The sequence below is a fragment of the Belonocnema kinseyi genome, chromosome 4 (genome assembly GCF_010883055.1).
Source record: "Belonocnema kinseyi isolate 2016_QV_RU_SX_M_011 chromosome 4, B_treatae_v1, whole genome shotgun sequence".
NCBI lineage: Eukaryota > Metazoa > Arthropoda > Insecta > Hymenoptera > Cynipidae > Belonocnema > Belonocnema kinseyi.
This window is the reverse complement of record NC_046660.1, coordinates 63154807-63180745: the sequence shown is the minus strand read 5'-3', so window position 1 is coordinate 63180745 and position 25939 is coordinate 63154807. Positions and strand designations below refer to the sequence as shown.

The following is a 25939-nucleotide window of genomic DNA, read 5'->3' as shown; positions in this document are numbered from 1 at the left end:
ATCTCTTTTGTTGAAAAAGTAACTAAACCATCATTTTAGTTAAAAATTTACCTCATTCGTTGAAAATTAATTTTTTAAATTAAAAATTGAACTAATTACTATTTGGTTGAAAATTGATCTTTTTCGCTGAAAATAAACTATACATATCTTTTGTTGAAAATTTTATTTTTTATTTTTTTTTACTTATCCAGTTAAATGTTACATCATTTTAGTCGAAAATACATCTATTTTATTAAAAATTAATATTGAAAATTAGAAATTAAACAATTAAATTTTTGGTTGAAAATATTTCTTTTTTAATTGAAAATTCTTCTCTTTCGTTGAAAATTATTTTATAATGAAATACTTAATTTCTGGTTGAAAATTTACCTTCTTTAGTTGAAGATTCATCATTTTAATCAAAAATTCATTACTTTCGTTGAAAATTATTATTGTTTTAATAAAAAATCGAACTAATCACTTTTTGGTTGAAAATGCATCTTTTTTAGTTGAAAACTCAACTATTTGCTTCAAAATTAATGTTTAAAATTGGAAATTAAACTATTCAGATGTTGGATAAATATGTTTCTTTTTTAGTTGAAAACTTATCTTTTTGACTGAAAAATAAACTATACAAGTTGAAAATGCATCAGTTTAGTTGAAAATAAATCTTATTTTATTAAAAATTAATTTTCGAAATTAGAAATTAAACTATTCAATTTTTGGTTGAAAATTGATCTTTTTTAGTTGAAAATTCAACCATTTTGTAGAAAACTCATTTATTTATTTGAAAATTTGTCTTTTTTATAGAAAATGAATCTTCTTAGTTGAAAATTCAACTGTTAAATTTTCCAGAGACGAATTTGCCACAAAATTCAACAGTTGAATTTTAAACTGTGGAATTTTATTTAAAAAACTGTTGTATTTTCAACTATATTACGCATTTAAAATGGAAAATTATTATTTTTTCAATGTAAAAGTCGATCATTTCCAAATTTGGAACATTTAAAATTGAAATCGTTAAAACTGAAATTGCTGAAAAATGGTAAAATATTTCAAATCCTAAAAATTAAAGACGGGTAAATTTCGAGAAAGTATTATTAAAGAATACTTTTAAATTATCTTTTCAATTTACTAAGCCACTTTTCCAATTAATCCGGGAAAAAATATGCGGGAAAAATAAAACCATAGAAAAACTAGTTATTCAAATTCGAATTATTTTAAATTTAATAATGTTCCAAAGTGAAAATTTAAATTGCATTGCCTCTCAATTTGTTTTTAAAGAAATTAAACTGTAAAATTTAAGGCGTTAAAAATTATTATTTTATAATTAAAAATTGAACTAATTACTTTTTGGTTGAAAATGTATTTTTTAGAGTTGAAAATTCAACTATTTACATCAAAATTAATTTTTTCAATTAGAAATTAAACTATTCAGATTTTGGATAAAAATGTTTTTTTTTTATGTGAAAATTTATCTTTTTTGCTGAAAAATGAACTATACCAGTTGAAAATTGACTTTTTAAAATTAATTTTTTTAATTAATCCAGTTGAATGCTCTATCATTTTAACGAAAATACATCTATTTTAATAAAAATTAATATTTTAAATTAGAAATTAAACAATTAAATTTTTGGTTGAAAATTGATCTTTTTTAGTTGACAATTTAACCATTTTGTAGATAACTCATCCATTTATTTAAAAATTCGTCTTTTTTATAGAAAATGAGTCTTTTATGGTTGTATTTTCAACTATATTACGCATTTAAAATGGAAAATTATTCTTTTTTCAATGTAAAAGTCGATCATTTCCAAATTTGGAATATTTAAAATTTAAATTGCTGAAAAATGGTAAAATATTTCAAATCCTAAAAATTAAAGACGGGTAAATTTCGAGAAAGCATGATTAAAGAATACTTTTAAATTATTTTTTCAATTTACTAAGGCACTTTTCCAATTAATCCGGAAAAATATGCGGGAAAGATAAAACCATAAAAAAACTAGTTATTCAAATTCGAATTATTTTAAATTTAATCATGTTCCAAAGTGAAAATTTAAATTTAATTGTCTCTCAATTTGTTTTTTAAGAAATTAAACTGTAAAATTTAAGGCTCGAAATTATAACAGTATTATTTCATATTTGTGAAACTTACCAACAAAAGATTCAAGAACGTCTATAATTTGAACCTTGACGTCCTCTTGGTGATACGTCCTCGAAAACGATTCGCTGGAAACCATTTCCTTGAATCTATTTTGCAATGGTTGTAGAGTTTGCGACCAGTACTGTTGACTATTCGAGTCTTGAATCGAAGCTCCAACCTGGACAACTGCCTTCATCAGACCTCGTTTTGCAATCTGCGGCAAATCAAAATGCGCTTTCGTCGCCAAGTCAACCAATCGGGCAAAGTGTTCCGATTTTAATAAACAAGCAGCTCTGTAATAAAAAATAAAAAAATAAAACAAAAATAAAAATTATTAACCAGTTCAAAATGTCTACTCAAATCCTGAAAACAATTATCTGAAAATTCCAGTGCTTCTTCCAGGTATCAGAAGATTTTTCAATTTTGTTTTAAACAAACGACACAGAATTATATACAAACAAATCTATCATAAATAATTTTTTTTTCAGTCCTTGTAAATATCTAAATGTCAAAAATAGATACATAAATATAAATTCATATGCAGGATTAAATAACTGTCTTTTTACTTGTGAAAATTAATTGATAAATGGAGAAGCTATTACCTCATGATACCATTGATTAATGAAATAAATAAATAAAACTACAAATATAATTTTTCATAACTTGAATTTATCCCTAAAGACTATGAATCAAGTTTTATTTTATCTTCATATACTTAAATTCAGTTAAATTCTTATTATTTCAAGTAAAAATATTGCAATTTCAAGAAGATACATCATTTTTAATTTAAATAGTTGAATTTGCAACGAACAATACCATTTTTCTACTAATAAAGACGAATTTTAAACAAAATATATTAATTTCCAAACAAATATATGAATTTTCAACTAAAAAGATACATTTTCAAACAAAAGTGAAATAAATGTTTCAAATAAAAGGATGAATTTTCATCTAAAAAATATAAATTTTGAATCGAAAATTGAACAGTTTAAATTTTCATTGCGAAAAATTAATTTTCAACGAAAGAGAAGAATTTTAAATTAAAAAAGATACATTTTAAACAAAAAATAGAATAGTTACAGTTTCAAACAAAATAATGAGTTTTCAACTAAAAGGTTGAATCTTAAACTAGAAAAGTTGAATTTTTAACCAAAAAGGTTGAAATTTCAACTGAAAAAGATACATTTTCTACAAAAAATGGAATAACAGAAATTTAATAGTTTAATTTTTAATATTAGAAAAATTAATTTGTAATGAAAGCGAAGAATTTTCTACCGAACAAGATACATTTTTAACCAAAAATAGAATAGTTAAAGTTTCAAAGAAAGATGTGAATTTTCAGCTAAAATTATGAATCTTAAACTTCTCAAACTAGAATAGTTGAATTTTAAACCAAAAAGAAAAATTTTCAACTAAAAAAGAAAAATTTCAACCAAAAATTGAAGTTTAATTTCTAATTTAAAAAATTTATTTTCGACAAAAGAGATGAATTAGACACTAAAATGATAGAACATCTAGATTAACAAAAAAATTAATTATAAAAAAAAAGAAAACAACAATTTTATTTGACATCTGATTAGTTTGATTTTAGATTTGAAAAATTAATTTTTCACAAAATAGTTGATTTTTCATCTATGAAAGATAATTTTTCAAACAAAAGGTAATTAGTTAAATTTTTAATTTAAAAAAATCATTTTCAACGAAAGAGATAAATTTTCAATCAAAAATTGAATAGTTTAATTTTTCATTATTAAAATTAATTTTTAACGAAAGAGAAGAATTTTCAACTAAAAACAAAATATATATTTTCAACCAAAAATGGAATAGTTAAAGTGTCAAACAGAATGATGAACCTTAAACTGGAAAAGTGGATTTTTAAATTAAAAAGATAAATTTTCAACGAGAGAAGCAAAATTTTCAAACAAAAATTGAAGTTTAATTTCTCATTTAAAAAATTAATTTTCAATCTGAATTTGCGGCTAAAATGGCAGAAATTTCAACTGGATTAATTGAAAAATAATCGTTTGAAAAAAAATTTCAACCAATAGAGTCAATTTTCAATCAAAAGATCAATTTTCAACTAAAATGATGGTATCAACCGCATTAGTTAAAAAAATTTTGTTAACAAAAGAGACGAATTTTTAATTAAAATAATGAATCTTCAACTAAAAAATGATAAATTTTGAACCAAAAATTGAATAGTTTAATTTTTCTTTATAAAAATTAATTTTCAACGAAAGAAAAGAATTTTCAACTAAGAAAGATACATTTTCAACAAAAAATGGAATAGTTACAGTTTCAAACAAAATGATGAAGCTTAAACTAGAATATTAGTTTTTTAAATCAAAAGGATCCATTATCAACTAGAGAAGATAAATTTTCAACAAAAAATTTTAATTTCTGATTTAAAAAGTTCATTTTCAACGAAAGATATAAATTTTCGATGCAAATTTGAAAGATTTAACTGTATTAGTTTTTAAAAAAATGTCAACGTAAGTAAACAACAAATTTTGAACAAAAAGAGTTAATTTTCAACAAAAGAAATGAATTTTCAACTAAACTGATGAGTTTTCTACCAGTATCGTTTATTTTTTAATCAAAACAATCGATTTTCAACTAAAAAAAGAAACATTTTCATCCAAAATCTGAATAGTTTATTTCTCAATTTAAAAAATTAATTTTTAACCAAATAGCTGAATTTTCAACTAAGAAAGATAAAAATATTATTTTTTTTCAACCAAAAAATTGAATACTTTGATTTATAATTTAAAAAATTAGTTTTCAACGAAAGAGACAAATTTTTAAGCAAAACGATGGAATAATCAAGCATTAGATAAAAAAAGTTAATTTTCAACAAAAGATTAATTTCTAGAAAACTTTTTAAAAGTATGATAATTTTAAATCTTTTTTAAACTCCTAAATATCTCTTAAAATTACTCAAATTTTGTCTACAAATTGAAAAATTTCACTTACAAATTAAGCATTTTTCGAAATTTTAACGATTCAATCCAGGTTTTCTGTGTCAAACAATTCAGTTAAAGATACTTTACTTTGAAATATTTGGTTTCAATTTACTTGTCTTAAATAAAAATTTGAATATTGCTAAATATTCAATAATCAATCTTTTTTTAATTAAAAATTTCAAATTGAATGGGTTAAAAATTGAATATTTTAGAATGAAACAATATTTTAAATTTAATAAAATCCTTTAATTAAGAATATATTATTATGAAGTTATTTTTAAGTTGAAAATAGTTGATAAACTTTCAGTCATACATTCACATTTGTTTAATGACGAAGACTCTCGAATTGAAACCGTTTAAGTTTTAACGTTAAAATCTGAAATTTCTTAAATTTTGAACTGGTTTAAACTCGTTTTGTCAAATCGTTTTTGTTCACTTTTAATTACTTAAAGTAGAGATAAATTTAAAAAATGTATTTATTTATTATAAAAAAATGTTCTTTATCCAAAATTTTCAACATCAAAGGCTTTTATTTTTTATTTGTTCAAGTCTTTAAGAAAGCATTTAAAAATTGTTCAAATTAAAAATGTAAGTTTAAAAATAAAAATGTTAAATGGAAAATTTTCAAAGTAAAAAATTTGAATTACGCATTGTAAGCTAAATAATATTATAATTCAAGAACATAAAAATTCAACTAATTATTAAAAAAACTATTGAAATCGTACGTAGACAGATTTTTCCTCTACAAATTTGTAAAATTCCCGGTAAAAAAAATGCACTGGAATTTCCCGGTGGATTAGTTCCGCTTTCTGTTAAAAGAATTAATTCTTAGCTAAAAAAAGTCGAATTTAAAAACAACAAAATAGTTAAATGATGAATTTTAAACAAAAAAATGAATAGTTAAATTTTCATCTAAAAAAAGTATTTTTTAACTAATGAGGTAAATTTTTAACGGAATATTCAACTGCATGAGTTCAATTTTCAGTTTAAAAACATTAATTTTTAACTCAAAACGACGAATTTTCTACAGAAATTGAATTTATGAGTAATGTAGTTCAAGAAAAGAGATGAATTCTTAAGAAATAATGTAATATTTGGTATTTCAAGCAAAAAAGATTTTAATTTTAGATCCAAACCAATGGATTGTAAATCAAGATGTCACATTTTTTTCCAAAAACGAAGAATTTTAAATCAAAAATAGACTAGTTAAATTCTCAGTTAAAAAAATTAATCTTCAACCAAAATGATAAATTTTCAACTAAAATCATGATTTTTGAACTTGGATGAGTGAATTTTAAATTAAAAAGATGAATTTTCAATTAAAAAAAAAGATAAATCTCCAACCAAAAATAGAATAGTTCAATTTCAGTCATTAAAAAAAAATGTCAAATAAAAAAAACTAATTTTTAATAAAAGGGTTCAATGCAATAATATAAAGCTACTTAAGAACATGAAAAAATATTATTTGATTTTATATTAAAATTTTGAAGAAAAAAAATTAGACACGCTAACGAGAAAAATCCCTCACTTTAAATAAATTCCCTGACAATTCCAGGTTTTCACGATTTTCCAGGTGAGTAGACACCCTGCAATTTCAAAATCGAGAATTCTACAATTTGTTACTTACTTCATCTGCGATTCAACCAGCGTAATCAAGAGTTGAATAGTTTCCTTAATCAAGGTCTGTTCTCCTTTGAAAGCGTCAATATTATACTGAATTTTTTCGAGCAAAAAGTTCATTGTCCACAAAGCACCGGGACTGTCTTCGCCGAAAGCTTGCAGCAGAGTTGTGCTTATCTCCGAATAGTAATTTTCCTGAGGCATCAGGTAACTCAAGGACCATCTGTGCAGAAACCACATAATTGTGCTGCTCAATTCTGGACTCAAAATATGAGCAGCATTAGCCTTTATAGCTATTTTCTCAATTTCACTCAGACGGAAAACAGCAGCAGTCAATCTAATAACGTGATCGGCCGATTGTTCGGCTCCGTTTACATCTGAAAGATTGCTCTGCGGTGACGCCAAAAGCTGCAGAGTTGTGTTCACGTCAACTTGTCCATTCTGCAGCTGATAAATAAAATTAAATATTTTAAATAAAGGCTTGAGCTGTAGTCATAGGATGATTTTTCACGAAACTAGGGAAATATATTCTTTGAAGTAAAATTAATCTGGGCAATATATTAAATTCAATTTTTAAAAATTTAAATTCCTGAAACCTCAAGTAAAAATATTGAATATTGAAGAAGATACACAAACTTAAGACTAAATAGTTGAATATTCTGCCCAAAAAAGGCGATTTTTCAAAAAAAATTCATAAATCTTCAACAAAGTAGTTAAAAAAATGTACTCAGGGTGATCGTTTTAAACAAAGAACAAAATTCAACAACAACAAACAACAAACAAACTAAAGCATTCAGAGTTAATATTTTCAATACTCTAAATCAAAGAATAAATCAATGATCTTTAAAAATGGTCAAGATTATATTATTCAGTTATTTTAGGTCAATAAATATTTTAAAACTTAAATTTTTTCAACTTAAAAGTTCTTAAATTAGAATTTAAATTATTTTTATTTTAAATAGTATAAGCATCCTTGAAAAACTTTAAAATTGTATTTCAAAATCTTGAGAAATCTAGAAGTGGTTTCAAAATTTTTTCAAATTTAACTTTATGTTTGAAATTTTTTCAAAACTTCTTAATAACTTTAAAAATTAATTGAATTTGTCCTACAAATTTGAGAAAATCCTGCGAATTAAAAAAAAACATTCTTAAAATTTGAATGTCCAAATAACAATTGAACACTTATTATTTTTAGAAACAATTAGAGTAATTTTAAGAGATATTTAGAAGTTTGAAAAAGATTAAAAATTAATCTAGAACTTGAAATAGTTTAAAATAAAATGTAGATTTTTGCAGTTTACAAAAAATCTAGAGGCCTTTTAAGAATTGTGAAAGGCCCCAAACGAATAAGAACATTTTCTTAATATTCCTAGGAAAATTTAAAATGATTCTTAGTTTTGAAAAATTATTTAACAGAATATTCAAAAAGATTTTAAGAGAATTCCAATAATTTTAAAAACGACCCAGGAAGAATTTAAGGATTTTTAAAAATTTTTTAAGATTTTCTAAAAATTGTAGGAAACATTTTATTCAGTTTAAAATATGTTTAGAAGTTCTGAAATTTTTTTCAAAAACTTCGTTTAAATTACTTGATATGATTTTAAGTTTTTAATTAATTTTTAATCTTTTCAAAACTTCTAAATATCTCTTAAAATTACTCAAATTTTTCTAAAGATAATACGGGTTCAATTATTATTTATACATCAAAATTCAACAATTTCGTTAACAAATTAAACATTTTATTAAGTAGAACAATAAAAATTGTGCCTTTAAAATGTTAAAAGCTTTTCGAAATTTTAACAATTCAAAGCTTTCTATGTCAAACATATAATTTTCAAATGGTTTACTTTTAAATATTTGATTTCAATTTAATCGTCTTAAATTATAAGTCATATTGCTAAATATTAAATAATTATCCTTTCTCTTAATCAAATTTTTAAAAAATAAATAGGTTAAAAATGAAATAATTTAGACTGAAACAATATCTTTAATTTAATAAAGGCCTTTAATTACGAATTTATTACGAATATGGAAATTCTTTAACTTTCAACGGATTTAGAATCGTTTTATCAACTCAATTATTTTAGTTTTCAGTACTTAAAGTAGCGATCCAATTTAAAAATTATTTATTGATATTTACAGTTGATAAAATAAAACTGTTTTTTTATCAAAAATTTGAAAATTTAAATGTTTTTAATTTTTAATTGTTTAAGCCTTGAAGACTGCACATTAAAATTCTTCAAATTAAAAATATAAGCTTAAAAATAAATATATAAAATACAGAATTTTGCAGGTAAAATATTTTCGAATTACGCATTATAAACTGAATGATATCAGAATTTAAAAAGATATCAATTTAGCTAATTATTTAAAAAACGGTTGAATTCGAATTTTGACAGATTTTTCCTCTGAAAATTTGTAAAATTCCCGGTCAAGAAATAAATTCACTGTCATTTCCCGGTTGCATTAAAAATGATCAACCTTCAACCAATACAAATTAATTTTAACAAAAGGGTTCAACTTTCAGCCAAGTAGTTGAATTTTCAAACAAAAATATTAATTTTAAACTAAGATGCTGAATCTTCAACTGAAATAGTTGAATATACAACAAAATAAATGAATTTACAACCAAGAAGAATTTTTTTTCCTACCAAAAAAGACAAATTTTCAACAAGATATATAAATTTTCAAATAAAAAAGAGGAAGGCTCAACCCAAACTTAATTAGGGAATTTTTCAGTTAAAATTATGAATCTTCAACTATAAAATTAATTTCTTAACAAAATAGTACAACCAACCAGTTGAATTTTCAACAAACAGCATTTTTATATTTTAACCAAATTTTTTAATTTTCAACTAAAATGATGAATTTTCACATGTGAATAGTTAAATTAAAAAAAAATAGAATTTTTAACTTAAATCATGATTTTTCAATTTAAATAATGCATCTTCCACACACACAAAAAAAAAGAATTTTTAACAAAAAAAGTTTAAATTTCAACGAAGCAGCTGAATCTTCAGCAAAAAAGATATATTTTCAACCAAGCAGTTGAATTATCATCCAAACAAGTTAAAATTTAAAAACATGGGGAAAAATTATTTAAAAAAAAAAATTAAATTTCAATCCCGAAACAAGGATTTTTACCAAAAGAGGTAATTTTCGACAAAATAATAAACTTTAAATAAAAAATGGAAAAGTACATTTTCAGTTACAAAAAATTCATTCTCAAATAGTTGAATTTTTTATCAAATAGTAGAATTTTCAAGCCAAAAGGACGAATTTTATATCAAATAGTTCAATTTTTAACCCGAGAATAGGAATTTTCAACAAAAAAATACATTTTAAACTAATCATTTAAATTTTCAACCAAATAGTTCAATTTTCAATCCAAAATATTAATTCTCAACAAATTACATACATTTTCCAAAACATTTTCACCAAACAATGTAATTGATTATATTTAAATAAAAAATACGAATTTTGAACAAAATACTTGAATTCTCAAATAAAACAGATTAATTTTGAATCAAGAGCATTCTTTTTCTATAACAAAATACCATGTTTTTTAGAAAATATATGAAGTTTCAACCAAATAGTTGAATTTTTAACTAAAAACCATTTCTAGACATTTTAATTTCAGCCTTCTCTAAATTCTCAATTAATTTTTGAAGACAATTTAAAAAGATTTCAAGAATTTTCAAATATTTTTTCATAATAAATTGGAATCATCATAAAAAGAATTAAAAATATTTGAAAATTTAAAAAAAAACCTAAAATGTGAAGATTTCAAAAATATTAAAACAAAATGTAGATTTTTAAAGCTTTCGAAAAAAACTTTTAAATATTTTTCAGGACTTTCAAAGATTTAAAGATAATACAACAATTTCTTAAGTTTCATGGGAAAAATTTTAAAGGATATTTTATTATGGAAAATTAATTTTAAAAGAATATTTAAAAACATTTTGAAAATTTTTAAGAATGTGGAAAAAAATCTGGAAGGTTTAAAGGCAAATGCTTTTAATTTTGAAAGATACTTAAAAATACCAGGAATAATTGAAGTCAGTTTAAAATCTGATGGAAAATTGATCCTTTTTTAAATGCTATTGTTTGGTTGAAAATTAACCTGTTTTGGTAGAGGATTAAACTATTTGTTTCGAAATTGGTCTTTTCTCCTAGAAAATTAGTCTTCTTGGTGGAATATTCAAATATTTGTCTAAAAATTATATATATTTTTGAGAATTCAGTCTTTTTTATACAAAAGTAGTTTTCGTTGTTGTAAATTCACCTTTTACGTTGAAAATTTAATTTTTTTTTTTAAATGTCACCTTTTTTGCTTGAAAAATCTACAGTTCGATATCAAATGAATCTATTTGTTACAAAATTAAACTGTTTTGTATAAAATTCGTTTTTCAACGAAATAGATGAATTTTGAACTAAAAAAGAAAAATTTCAACAAAAAATGAAAGTTACATTTTGAAATATAATTTTTTTCGTCCCAACTGATGAATTTTCAACATAAATGATTGATCTTCAACTAGAATAGTAGTTGAATCTTATGCAAAAAAGATGTTTTCAACTAAAATAATGAATTTTCAACTAAAATAGTTGAATTTTCAACAAGAACAAGATTAATTTTTACTAGAAAAAGATAAATTGTCAACCAAAACTGAAATAATTACGTTTCAAGTTAAAAAAATCAATTTTCAACAAACAAAAAAAAAAGAATTTTGAACTAAAAGAGGTCATCATTTTTTAATCAAAAATTGAGTAAATAAATTTTGAGTTAAAAAATAATTGTTCAACCAAAGAGATGATTTTTTAACTAAAATTATGAAATATTCAACTGGAATAATAGTTACATTTTTAGTTCAAAAGAATAATTAGTTTCAATAAAAAAAAAACAATAAATTTTTATGAAAATACTTAAATGTACGGAAAAAAATTACTTTTTATCCAAAGAAAAAATTAAGTTTTCAATCAAACACCTTTTTCTGAACGAACAAATTTGTGACAAAAGAGTTAAACATTCAGCCAAGTAATTTTATTGCAATTTATAAATTGCAAAAGAGAAAGATCATTTTCTACGAAAAATCGATTTTTTAACAAAATACGTGAATTTTCGCGAAGTAGTTTAATTTTCAATTAAAAAAGATAGATTGTCAACCAATTTGTTGAATTTTGAACTAGAAAAGTTAAATTTTGAACTGGAATAGATGAATTTTATATTTATCAAAAAGATAAATTTTTAACCACAAGGAATAATTTTCTAGAAAAAAAACGAATTTTCCAAAAAATACATCAATTTTCAAACAGTTTAATTTTCATCCAAAAAATATAAATTTTCAACCAAAAATAGGATAGTTGAATTTCCCGTTAAAAATCTAATTCTAAATTTAAAAAAAATTAAATTAAAAAAAAACGGATTTTCAGCAAAATAGTTCAATTGTCTACTGGAATAAATAATTTTTAGTTAAAAACAAGTCTCTTCTTCTAAATCCTACTTACAATTCTTTCTAATAATTCTGAATGATCCATTTTTTTAGCATATTGAGAAAACGATTGTTTCAACCAAATAGTTCAATTTTCAATCAAAAAGATTAAATTTCTACTGAAAAAGACGATTTTTTAATTAAATAAATGAATTATCAACCAAATAGTCAAATTTTCAATAAAAAAAAATAATTTACACCAAATACTTGAATCTGAAACTAAAAAAAAAGATCAGTTTCCAGCCAAAAATAAGCGTTGTATTTTCAGTTAGAAATTAATTTTCCAGACAAAAAAAAAAAACAAATTTTCAAGCAGAGTAAAGAATTTTCAACTAAGATAATGAATCTTCAACAGCACTAGTTTAATTTTTTTAACAAAAATGTGAATTTTTAACCAAGAAGACGATTTTTCAATAAAATACAAGAAATTTCAACTAAACAAGATACAACAAGTTACATTTTTAATTAAAAAATGTCAACAAAAAAAACTAATTAAAAAAAATTAGTTAAATTTTCAAAGTGATGAATTTTCAACTAAAACGATGAATGTTTAACTAGAATAATTAAATTTTTAACCAAAAATATTAATTTTCAATTAAGAAGATTAATCTTTTCCAAAAAATACGCATTTTCAATTAAAAAAAATTATTTTTCAACCAATAATTAAATATTTAAATGAAATTGTTACATTTTTAGTTTTAAAAAAATTTGTCAACAAAAAAAAAGGAATTAAAAAAAAGGTAGTAACATTATAAAATTTTTATTTCACATTCTTATACTTCAAATTCGATGCATATTCAGATAAAATTAATTTAGGTGCTATATTAAATACAATTAAAACCACTTCGGAATTATAATTTTTCAATTAAAAATAATGCATTTTCAACAATATATATGAATTTTGAAACAAATAGTGGAATTTCCAACAAAATACAACAACAACAACAAAGTGTCAAATAGTGTCAATAGTGTGGTGAATCCAGGGCCTGAAACTTACCTGTTCCATGCTGTATCGCACAATTTCGGAGGGAATTAAGGCCACTTCGCCCTCAGACTCCATGCAGAGAACATGACCAGCAAGGAGAATTATCCAGTGCAAATCCTCGTACAAGCTCTCGAGAGACATGCTGCCCGATATTTTTAGAGTCTCGGGTTGACTCATTATACTGCTGAGCTGAGCTCGCAATTTGCTCGTTCGATCTTCGAGAAGTCGAGCCAAAAGAGGCAAAGCATGACCCGGAACTTGTCTCCCGAAGCTTCCTATAGTTTGCAACTGTTCTTTAAATTTGTTCCTATCGTCCTCCTCGCTCGCATCAATTTCCTCGTTGTTCAGCTCCTTCCCACCAGCTCCTCTTTTTCCGTCCGGTGGCGACAAATGGCAGAGGAGGTAGGTATTAAATATTTGCACCGAGCTATGCTTACAAAATTCCGGTGGGAATAAGTAAACCTCGGCCAAAATCGACACCCAGGTCTCCAGCATCCTCTCGAAGGCCTCCATGTACAAGCAATCATCCGCGCACAGCTGCAAATGGAAATTAATTTTTTTTTGGGGGAAAAGAAAAAATTCTTTCTTTACCTAAAACTATATCAATTCTGTCGAAGCCCTCAGTTTTAGAGAGAGAAAAAGAATTGATATTGATGTCCATTCTTGGCCTTTTTTGGCGGAAAAAGGGGACAGAATTTTATGAAAAAAGCAAAAACATTTTTCCTGAATAATAATAAGTTATTTTAAAAATCTCTAAGAAATCCCAATCTTAACGAAATTAACTATTGTATAACAACAGAGTGGCCGTTTTAATCGAAGAAAAAATTCCCGGTCATCCCTGTTCGCAAACATTTTTCACGGCCAATGAAATTTAAAAAATCAAACTAGATTCTAAACATTTTTCTATATAAAGTAATAAATAATAAACAAGAAAAATTAGCAGTTAAATTATTTTCATTTTAAATAGTCTAGGCATCCTTCAAAAGCTTTAAAATTTTATTTCAAAATCTTGAAAAATCAAGAAGTAGTTTTAAATTTTTCCAAATTCAAAATCATTTTTGAATTTTTAATCAGAACTTTAAAATATATTTAAAAAAGAATTGAATTGTTTCTATAAATTTTAGAAAATCCTGCAAATTTGAAAAAAATCGAATTTGAATTTATAAATAACAATAGAACACTTGTTATTTGTAGAAATATTAGAAATATTTAGATAATATTAGATAATATTAGAGATATATAGAAGTTTTAAAAAGATTCGAATTAAATTTAGAACTTGAAATAATTTGAAATACTCACAGCCAAATTTAAAATAAAATTTAGATTTTTGCAGATTTCAAACCAAAAATTTAGAATTTTTTTAAGAATTGTGAGACTACAAAAGAATAAAAATTTTCTCAATTTTCAAAAATTCTGAAAAAAAATGTTAACACACTTCGCTTAAATTACTTGAAATAATTTCAAGTTTTTAATTAATTTTGAATCGTTTCAAAACTTCTAAATATCTCTTAAAATTACTCAAATTTTTTCCACAAATTCTAAGTGTTCAATTTTTATTTATGCATAAAAATTTAACAATTTCACTTATAAATTAAACACTTTTTAAATAGAACAATTAAAATTGCTCCGCTAAAAGATTCAAAGTTCTTCGAAAATCTAAAGATTCAAAGCTTTCTATGTAAAACAATTCAGTTTCACAGCTACAATCTGGAAATTCTGCAATTTTGAAACAGCTACAATCTGGAAATTCTCAAATTTTGAACGGATCTAGAATTGTTTGGTCAAATCAATTAATGTTCAGATTTCTATACTTGGAGTACAATTCCATTTTTAAAATAATTTATTTATATTTACAATTGATAAAATAAAACTAGTTTTTATCAAAAATTGTCAACTTCAACTTCAACTGCTTTCAATTTTTAATTGTTTAAATCCTCAAAACTGCATTTTAATTATTTTTAAAACTGTTAAAATCGAACTTGGGCAGATTTTTCTTCTGAAAATTCGTAAAATTCCCGGTTTACCGGTCTGGCTGCCACTCTGTTTTTTATTTAAAAAGTCTTCGATTTTAAAAACTTGTAATTTTTAATTTTCTTTATCCTTTAAAACTGAATTTTCAAATACTTTAAATTAAAATATATGCTTAAAAATTAAAAATCTAAAATGGAACATTTTTAAAGTGAAAGATTTTGGAATTAAGCATTCTAAACTAAATGATATAATAATTTATAAAAATTACAATTTAGGAAATTATTTAAAAGCGGTTGAAATCAAAGTTGGACAAAATTTTATTCTAAAAATTTTGTAAAATTCTCGGTCAAAAAATAAATTCACTATACTTAAAATTGAATTCGTAAATTTTCAGTTAAAAACAAAATTAATTTTTTAACAAAGTAGTTTAATTTTTAACTGGAAAAGGTTAATTTTCAGATCAAAAGAAAAGTTTTAACAAGAGAGTGTAAGTTTCAGCCAAGTTATAGAATTTTCAATCATCAAGATTAATTTTCTATCAAAAAAAGACAAATTTTCAACAAAATATATGAATTTTCAAAGAACAAAGACAAATTTTCAGCTGAAAAACTTAATTTCCAACTAAATTGATGGAATATTTAACTATACTAGGTAAATTGTCAGTTCAAAAATGAATTTTCAAAAAAATAGTTCAAATTTAAAATAAATTGTTCAATTTCCAGTTACAAAAATTAATTTTCAACCAACAAATACGAAGTTTTTTGTATTTACAACTACGGAGATTACTTTTCAGTTAAAATGAATTAAAACATAAAAATTATAATTTTTAACAAAATAGATCAAGTTTCTACCAAGCAGTTGGAGTTTAAATAAAAAAGATGAGTTTTCTTCCCAAAAGACGAATTTTCAACGAAAATCAATTTTTAACTAAGAAATATCAATCAAAGAAATGGAATTTTCAATTAAAATTATGAACCTTCAAATAAAAAAAATAAATTTTAACAAAATATATGTATTTTCTAAAAAAAACTCAAATTTTCATTTCAAAAACTTATTTTTCTATTAAAATGATGGAATAGTTAACTGTGTTAGTTTAATTTTCAGTTCAAAAATTAATTTTCAAGAAAATACTACAATTTTAAACTGACATAGTTAAATTTTCAATTTAAAAAATTAATTTTCACCAAAAACATTCATTTCCTTAAATTTCCTACCAAAGTGATCAATATTTAGTTAAAATGATAAATCTTCAACCAAAAAACTTGAATAATAAAAAAAAGTTGAATTTTCAACCAAAACAAACTTCAATCTTTAACCAAATATTTGAATTTTCAACTAAATGAAGAACCTTCAATAGTTGAATTTTAAAACAAAAAATTGAATTATTAATTAAAACTATAAAATCTTAAATGGAATAGTTGAATTTTCAACTAAAAAGATGAATTATCAAACAAGAAGATTAATTGTCTACCAAAAAGACGATAGTTCAACTAAAAAGGATACATTTTTTATCAAAAATTGAATAGGTAAATTTGCAGCTAAAATATTAATTCTCAACAAAGCAGTTAAATTTTTAACTGGAATAGGTTCATTTATACTTCACAAAATTAAATTTTAACGAAATAAAAAAATAAAGAAATGTCAACAAAATATATCAATATTCAACCAAAGAGATAAATTAAATAAAAGAGAAAATTGCACATTTAAATTTTCAGTTAAAAAATTAATTTTCAACTGAAATAAAAACAACTTATTTTCTTACATTTTCAATCAGAGATAAATTTTCAGTTAAAATGATGAATCTTAACCAAACACATTAATTCGAAGAAAATAGTTTGAACTTTTAACCAAGTAGTTGAATTTTTAACCAACCAATATTTTAATTTTTAAAAAGATGAATTTTCAAATAGTATCTAGTTCATTTTTTAGTGAAAAAAATTAATTTTTCAATAGTAAATTTTTTAACACAAGAAATTAACTTTCTACCCAAAAGATGAATTTTCAACCAAGAAGATTTTTTTTACCAAAAAAGACGAATTTTCAACTAAAAAGACATAAATTTTTAATAAAAAAATTGAATAGATAAACTTGCAGTTAAAAATGTTAATAAAAAAAAAACTTTAATCAAAAAGATGAATTTTTAATTAAAATAATTAATTTGAATAAAAGAATTTATGTTTCAGCCAAGCAGTTGAATTTAAAAAAAATTTTCAACCTAGAAGATTCATTTTTTACCAAAAAACACGAATTTTCAACTAAAAAACATAAATTTGAAATAAAAAATTGAATAGGTAAATTTGCAGTTAAAATATTAATTTTGAAAAAAAATAAATAAATAAAATAACTTTCAACACAGTAGTTACATTTTTATGACTGGAATAGCTTAATTTACAGTTTAAAAAATTAAGTTTTATCGAAAAAAAATGAATTTTCAATCAAGAATATTAATTTTTTTTACCAAAAAGACGAATTTTCAACTAAAAAACACACATTTTTTATAAAAAATTGAATAGGTAAATTTGCAGTTAAAAATGTTAATTTAAAAAAATAATAATAATAGTTTTCAACAAAGTAGTTACATTTTTAACTGGAATAGCTTAATGTACAGTTTAAAAATTTAAGTTTTAACGAAAAAAAAAACAATGAATTTTCAAAAAAATAGATCAATCTTCAATCAAAGAGATGAATTTTCAATTAAAATAATTGATTTTAATAAAACAGTTTATGTTTCAGTCAAGTAGTTAAATTTTCAAAAAACAAAAAAAAATTAATTTTCAACCAACAAGTTTAATTTTTTAAACAAAAATACGAATTTTCAACCAAAAAATATAAATTTTTAATAAAAAAATTAAATAGGTACCTTTGCATTTAAAAATATTAATTTTCAAAAAAAAAAAAATTTCAACAAAGTACTTACATTTTTAATTAGAATACCTTAATTTATATTTAAAATAATAAAGTTTTAAGGAAAAAAAAACAGAATTTTCAACAAAAAAATAGATCAATCTTCAATCAAAGAGATGAATTTTCAATTAAAATAATTAATGTTAACAAAAGAGTTTATGTTTCAGCGAGGTAGTTGAATTTTCAAAAAAAAAAGGATTTTCAACCAACAAGTTAAATTTTGTTAACTAAAAGACGAATTTTCAAGTAAAAAAAATAAATTTCTAATAAAAAAATTAAATAGGTAAATTTTCAGTTAAAAATTTTTATTTTCAAAAAAATAATAATAGTTTTCAACAAACTAGTTACATTTTTGACTGGAATAGCTTAATTTACAGTTTAAAAATTTAGGTTTTAACAAAAAAAAACAATGAATTTAAAAAAAAAAATAGATCAATCTTTAATCAAAGAGATGAATTTTCAATTAAAATAATTAATTTTAACAAAAGAGTTTATATTTGAGCGAAGCAGTTGAATTTTCAAAAAAAAAAAATGAATTTTCAACCAACAAGTTTAATTTTTTTTAACAAAAAGACGAATTTTCAAGTAAAAAACATCAATTTTTAATAAAAAAATTAAATAGGTAACTTTGCATTTAAAAATATTAATTTAAAAAAAATAACTATCAACAAAGTTGTTACGTTTTTAACTGGAATAGCTTAATTTACATTTAAAATAATAAAGTTTTAACGAAAAAAAAAACCGAATTTTCAACAAAAAATAGATCAATCTTCAATCAATAAGATGAATTTTCAATTAAAATAACTAATTTTAATAAAAGCATTTATGTTTCAGCCAAGTAGTTGAATTTGAAAAAAAATGAATTTTCAACCAAGTTTAATTTTTTTAACAAAAAGACGAATTTTCAAGTAAAAAACATCAATTTTTAATAAAAAAATTAAATAGGTAAATTTGCAGTTAAAAATGTTAATTTAAAAAAATAATAATAATAATAGTTTTCAACAAAGTATTTACATTTTTAACTGGAATAGCTTAATTTACAGTTTAAAAATTTAAGTTTTAACAAAAAAAAACCATGAAATTTCAAAAAAATAAATCAATCTTCAATCAAAGAGATGAATTTTCAATTAAAATAATTAACTTTAATAAAAGAGTTTATATTTCAGCGAAGTAGTTGAATTTTCAAAAAAAAAAAAAATGAATTTTCAATCAAGAAGATTAATTTCATACAAAAAATTAAATAGGTAAATTTTCAGTTAAAAATGTTAATTTTCAAAAAAATAATAATAATAGTTTTCAACAAAGTAGTTACATTTTTGACTGGAATAGCTTAATTTACAGTTAAAAAATTTAAGTTTTAACGAAAAAAAAAAACACGCAATTTTCAAAAAATAGATCAATCTTTAATCAAAGAGATGAATTTTCAATTAAAATAATTAATTTTAACAAAAGAGTTTATATTTCAGCGAAGTAGTTGAATTTTCAAAAAAAAAAATTAATTTTCAACCAAGAAGATTAATTTCATACAAAAAAGGCGATTTTTGAAATGCAAACGTAAATTTTAAATTAAAAATTGAATAGGTAAATTCACAGTAAAAAAATGAATTCTCAACTAAGCAGAATTATTTTTAATTGGAATAGGTTAATTTTCAAATTAAAAAATTAAGTTTTAACGAAAAAGAAGTAAACTAAAAAAGATTACTTTTTCACAATAAATTTGCAGCTTGAACAAAATAATTAAATTTTCAAACTAATAATTAAATTTTTAAGCAAACAAGATGAAACCCGAGCGAAAAATATAATAGTAGCCTTTCCAATAGAATAAAAATGAACCTTTACCAAAAAATATAGTTGGACTGCCTTATCGGGTTTAATTTGTGAATGTTATCTAAATTCTTAATGTTATTTTCCCTTCTACCCCCCCCCCCCGCCCCCCGACCAACCTGAGTTTTTAGGACTACACAAACTGTTTATATTAATAATAATATTAATAATAATAAAAGCTTACGGATTCTTCTTGAGCAGCACCCTCGGCAAAAAGACAGGTTAATCTCGTCATTTGTTCCATGAATGATCTGAGCAGATTCTCCGGTAAGTTGGTTAAAGTTGCTCTGAAGAAAGTGATAATTTTCCTCATGATGCTCGCAATCCCAAGGGCCTCCTGATCAATGATTTCGATGTTTGAGAGGAGCTTCAAAAAACTTTGCATGTAGGCCGTCAGATATTGCAGTTTCACTTCTCCAGACAAAACAACGCCTCCGTTCAAACTTCCCAACTGAACTAGACAGTTCCTGGCATGATGCGCGAGTTGGGGATTGGTTCGCACTTTCCAGTAGAGAGTGAAGAATAATTCCAAAACTGCTGGATCGAGAATCACGTCTTTCCAGATGGGATTCAGTCGCAGAGCTGGACTGTTGTCTGATTCGTAAACAGCTTCGAAAACTCCTATCAATCTTTTTGGCAGTGTTCTGGAGTTAAGGATTCTACTAATAACAGACTTCAGTGTTCAAAATGCTCTCAAAACGAAGAAAGTAAATAATTTTCTTTAAAAAGTAAAGAAAAAAACTCGATTTTTGGAAAAAAAAAGAACATTCGAACAGACAGGAACAGCAACAAATCCAAGATGCTCTCTCTCTCTCTCTCTCTGACACCTCTTTTTTTATTTTGGTCCAAAAAAAAGATTTTTTTTATTTTCCCTTTTATGAAATTTTTTGCTTTCTTCAGGTTCAAATAGGAATATTTTGTGTTGGTTTTCCAAATTTGGTCGTTCGATTCTTGAACTTTCAAGTAAGAAAGACAAATTTTTCACCAAACAAGGTACAGTTTCATTTTCAGTTAAAAAAAAATTACAACAAAAAAGACGATTTAAAAAAAAGTTAATTTTTTAACCAACGGGATCAATTTTAAACTAAAATGATAAATTTTCAACCAAAAAATTATTTTTTTAGCAAAAAAGTTCAACTTCCAACCAAGTAGTAACAAAGAACTTAATTCAACCAAAAAAGAAGATTTTTTAAACAAAATAGTTGAATTTTCAACCCAAAAAGATGAATTTTCGACCAAAGAAATTTTTTCGTTTAACAATTCAATTTTTAATACAGAAATAGGATTTTTTAACACCAAAATTAATTTTCATCCAAAAATGTCATTTTAAAAAAAATAGTTGAATTTTCGAACAAAAGGTCATTTCCAACTAAATACTTGATTTTTATACCGAAATGGTTCATTTTCAACCTGATAGTTGAATTTTCGACAAAAAAAATTCATTTTCAACCAAACGGTTAAATTGTCAAACAATAGGTTGAATTTTCGATACAAAAATATCAATTTTTAATACAAATTTTAATTTTCAACCAAATAAATGATTGTTTGAACAAAATATTTAACTTTCAACCAAATAGTTAAATTTTTTACAACAATAGTTTAATTTTTTACCAAATTGTTAAATTTTCAAGACAAAAGATGATTTTTCTACAAAACAGTTAAATTTTCAACCTAAAAATACGAATTTTCATTTTAAAATTTTGACAAACAAATAAATAATTTCATCAACCAGAATACGTAAATTTTAAAACAAATAGTTCAAATTTCAACCAATAAGTTGAATTTTTTACTAAAAAATATAAATTTTCTAACAAATTGTTAAATTTTCAAACAAAAATGACGAATTTTCTACAAAACTGTCGAATTTTTAACCCAAAAATATAAAATTTGAATAAACAAGTTAATTTCCAAACAAATACTTAATTTTTCAAACAAAATAGTTAATTAAAACCTGATAGTCGAATTTTCGACCTAATTGTTAAATTTTTAACAATAAATAAAATCTTCAAATACAAATATTATTTTTTAATAAAAATTTGTATTTCCAACCAAATAATTGATTTAGAAAAAAATATAACTTTCAAAAAAATAATTAAATTTTCTACCAAATAGAATCTTCTACAAAATAGTTGAGTTTTCTACAAAATTGTTAAAATTTAAAAAAAAAGTTTAATTTTCAGCCCGAAAATATGAATTTTTAACAAAAAAAGTTAACTTCCATCCAAATAATTAAATTTTCAATAAAAAATAGTCTAATTTTCGACCAATTAATTTTATTTGCAACCAAACAGTAAAATTATCAATTAATCATTTGAATTTTCAACAGAGAAATATTAATTTTTAATAAAAATATTAATTTACAACTAAACAATTTATTTTTCAAACATAAATATGGAATTTCTAACAAAATAGTAAAATTGTCTACTAAATCATTACAGTTTTAAGCCAGAAAGACCAATTTTCTACGAAACAGTTGAATTTTCAACCCAAAAATGTGAATTTTTTATAAAAAAAAAACATTTACAACCGAATACATGATTTTGCAACAAAAATACTTAATTTTCACACCAAATAGTTAAATTGCCAATAAATACATTAAATTTTTTATCAAATTGTTAAATTTTCAAGCCATAAAGAAGAATTCTCAACAAAAAAGTTTAATTTTTAACAAGAAAAATTGAATATGTAACAAAAAAGTTAATTTCCATTGAAACACTTAAATTTTCAACCTAAAAATAAGCATTTTCTATCCAAAAAGGCGAATCTTTCAAAAAAATAAAATTTTCGAATATCCAAAAAGATGTATTTTAACAAAATAGTGGAATTTATAAGAAAAAAAAAATATTAACGAACCAGTTGCATTTTTAACCAAAATAGTTGGAATTCCAACCCAATGGCTGAATTTTAAAACAAAAAAGATTGAATTTCAACCAAAAACAGTAGACCTTTCAACCAAATAGTTGAATTGTCAAACCAAAAATATGAATTTTTTAGCAGACGTTTAAATCTTTAGCAAAACAGTTTATTTTCAATACAGGAGGATAAATTTGTTGCCAAAAAGAGGAATTTTCTACATAACACTTGAATTTTCAATACAAAAGTATGACTTTTCATCAAAAAAGTTCATTTTTAACCAATAGTTAAATTTTGTAACAAAACAATTAAATTTTCAACCCAAAAACACGAATTTTCAATAAAACAATTGAATTTTCGACTAGCAAAGATAACTTTTTATATAAATTTTTTCTTCAAAAACAGTTTTATATTTTTATTACTGTTTTCTATTCATTAAGTTTGCATTTAATAAAACAAGCGAGAAAACTTGGAAAAAGGAGAATTCGATTAAGAACAGAAAAAAGAGGAAGTTTAAAAAAAAGGGGGAAAAAGTGGAATAAAAGAGTGTGAAAATAATACGATAAATAAAATTTAATTAAGAAATCGGAATGTTTTTGCAGTAATAAATAATAAATAAGCAATATGAAAAGGATATAGTTTGCGTATATGAATCCCCAGACAAGAACGTTTTCCGAGATGGATAACAAATGCTTGATGAGTGGCAATGTCGCCTCGGTTATGTCGCCTTTAGTCAATTCTCCCAATGCTCCGACACAAAACTTAAATATCTTTTTTAAATCCGTTACCTCAAACTGTTTCTTTGCTTTGAAATGCGTCTCCCACGTTAATCCGACGTCGGAGGATTTAACAGTCGTCGCATATTCTTGCATGAGTGCAGAAATTATGCTGCATCCCAGGAGTTGCTTTAAAATAATACACATTTTAAATATTACTTGTATTTCAAATTAATTTCAAACATTTATTCAATGTCTAGCATCATCAATCGTGCGTGCGTGCAGTTTTTCGTTTCAAGAAGAAATATAATTTGTGATACAAAATAAAAATTTCAAATAATATATTCATTTTTTACTTTTAGTTGTTTTTGAAGTTATATAAATATTATTTTTCTAAGAATCTTGAGAAAATTCAAAAAAAGATTTTTGAAGATTTCAGATATTTGAAATAAAAATTTCAACAACAAAATTCATTTTCAACCAAATCAGGGTGGCCGTTTGAATAGACGAAATAAATTCCCGGTCATTTCCCGGTTCACAAACATTTTTCACGGTCAATTAAATTTAAAAAATGGAACACTAAAACTAAAAAAATTGCTACTTAAGGTAATAAAAACTGAGCTGCAAATGAAAGCACTCAAAGTGAAATCTTTAAATTTTGAACTTTTAAAACTGAAATTTAAAAGTTTTTAATTAAAAAATGTTGTATTCAAATGCTCAATACTTTACGCGCATAAAATTGAAGTTACTAACATTTTTCAATATCAAAAATATAAATCGACGTTATCATTTTCAATGCTCCAACTTAAAAAATCAATTAATGAACTTTAAAATGTTCAAAATTATATAATTTTAATGAATTTCAAGCTAGAAACATCAAAAATTGGAAAGCTTCAAAATTGTATTTCAAACCTTAAGTAATCTAGAAGTTGTTTAAAATTTCATTTAAATTAAAAATTATTTTGGAAATTTTTTCAGAACTTCTAAATATCTGTCAAAATTGATTGAATTTTTTCTACAATTTTCAGAAAATCCTGCAAATTTTAGAAAATTTCTTTACAATTTGGATGTATAAATAATAATTGAACATTTATTATTTGTAGGCGAAATTTTAGTAATTTTAAGAGATATGCAGAGGTTTTGAAAAAATTCAAACTTAATGTAAAACTTGAAATGATAGCATAATATAAAACAAAATGTAGATTTTCGCAGATTTTAAACAAAAAAATTAGATTCTTTTCAAGAATTGTGAAAGGCTTCAAAAGGATAGAAACATTTTCTTAAGATTCATAGGAAAATTAAAAATAATTTTTGATTTTGAAAAATTATTTTAAGAGAATATTTAAAAAGTTTTTCAAAGATTTAAACAAAATTTTTAAACAAGATTCTAGAAGATTGTAAGAGAACTTTCTAATATTTGCACGATAATTTGTGATCTTTTTAAAACTTCTAAATATCTCTTAAAATTACTCAAATTTTTTTCTAAAAATGTTCGTTTGTAAATTATACATCAAATTAAAAAAATTTCACTTACAAATTAAGCATTTTTTAAATACAACAATTAAAGTTGTAACGTTTAAAGTTTAAAGGCTCTTCGAAATTTTAACGATTCCAGGTTTTCTATGTCAAACAATTCAGTTAAAGCTTCTTTACTTTCAAATATTTGGTTTCAATTTACTTGTTTTAAATTAAAATTGAAATATTGCTAAATATTCAATAATTAATCTTTTTTTTAATTATAATTTTCAAATTGACCGGGTTAAACATTGAATGTTTTAGAGTGAAACAATATTTTAAATTTAATAAAATCCTTCAATTAAGTATATTATCATGAAGTTATTTTTAAGTTGAACATAGTTTATAAACTTTCAGTCACACGATCACAGTTGTTTAATGACTAAGCCTTTCAAATTGAAACGGTTTGAGTTTTAAAGTTAAAATCTGAAAATTCTTTAATTTTGAATTGATTTAAAATCGTTTTCTCAAATAGTTTCTGTTCACTTTTTATGACTTAAAGTACAGATGAATTTAAACCAAATTTATTTATTTATTAAATAGAAATGTTTTTTATTCAAAATTTTCAACATTAAAGGCTTTTATGTTTTATTAGAGAAAGCATTTTAAAATTCTTTAAATTAAAAATGTAAGCTTAGATAGAAAAAGTTTTAATGGAAAATTTTTAAAGTAAAAAATGTTTGAATTATGCATTGTAAGCTAAATAATAGCACAATTGAATAAATAAAAATTCAATAGCATAATTGAAAAAATAAAAATTCAACTAATTATTTAAAAACTGTTGAAATCGAATGTGGGCAGACTTTTCTTCTACAAATTTGGTAAAATTCCCAGTAAAAAATTAGCAAATATTGAAAAATTGAAAAATTTTTAACTGAAGAAATTCAATTATTTTCTTTTTAAGGGCATGCGACACAGTGGGATTCCTACATTACCAACCTCTTTTTTCCATTGAACAAAATTTTTTTGTGAACCATAGA

General features: G+C 23.0%; 1 protein-coding gene across 2 annotated transcripts in view; it reads right to left on the bottom strand.

Moving 5' to 3' along the window:
• The window catches only part of LOC117172101 (exportin-4-like), a 53724-nt gene that overhangs the window by 18331 nt on the left and 9454 nt on the right, over nt 1–25939 (bottom strand). For both annotated transcript variants that reach the window (XM_033359877.1, XM_033359878.1), the window contains exons 3-7: nt 23366–23633; nt 20060–20514; nt 13189–13713; nt 6710–7149; nt 2132–2412 (exon numbers count right to left, since the gene is read on the bottom strand). In XM_033359877.1, coding sequence (XP_033215768.1) covers nt 2132–2412; nt 6710–7149; nt 13189–13713; nt 20060–20514; nt 23366–23633 — 1969 coding nt within the window. The remainder of the gene's footprint in view (nt 1–2131; nt 2413–6709; nt 7150–13188; nt 13714–20059; nt 20515–23365; nt 23634–25939) is intronic.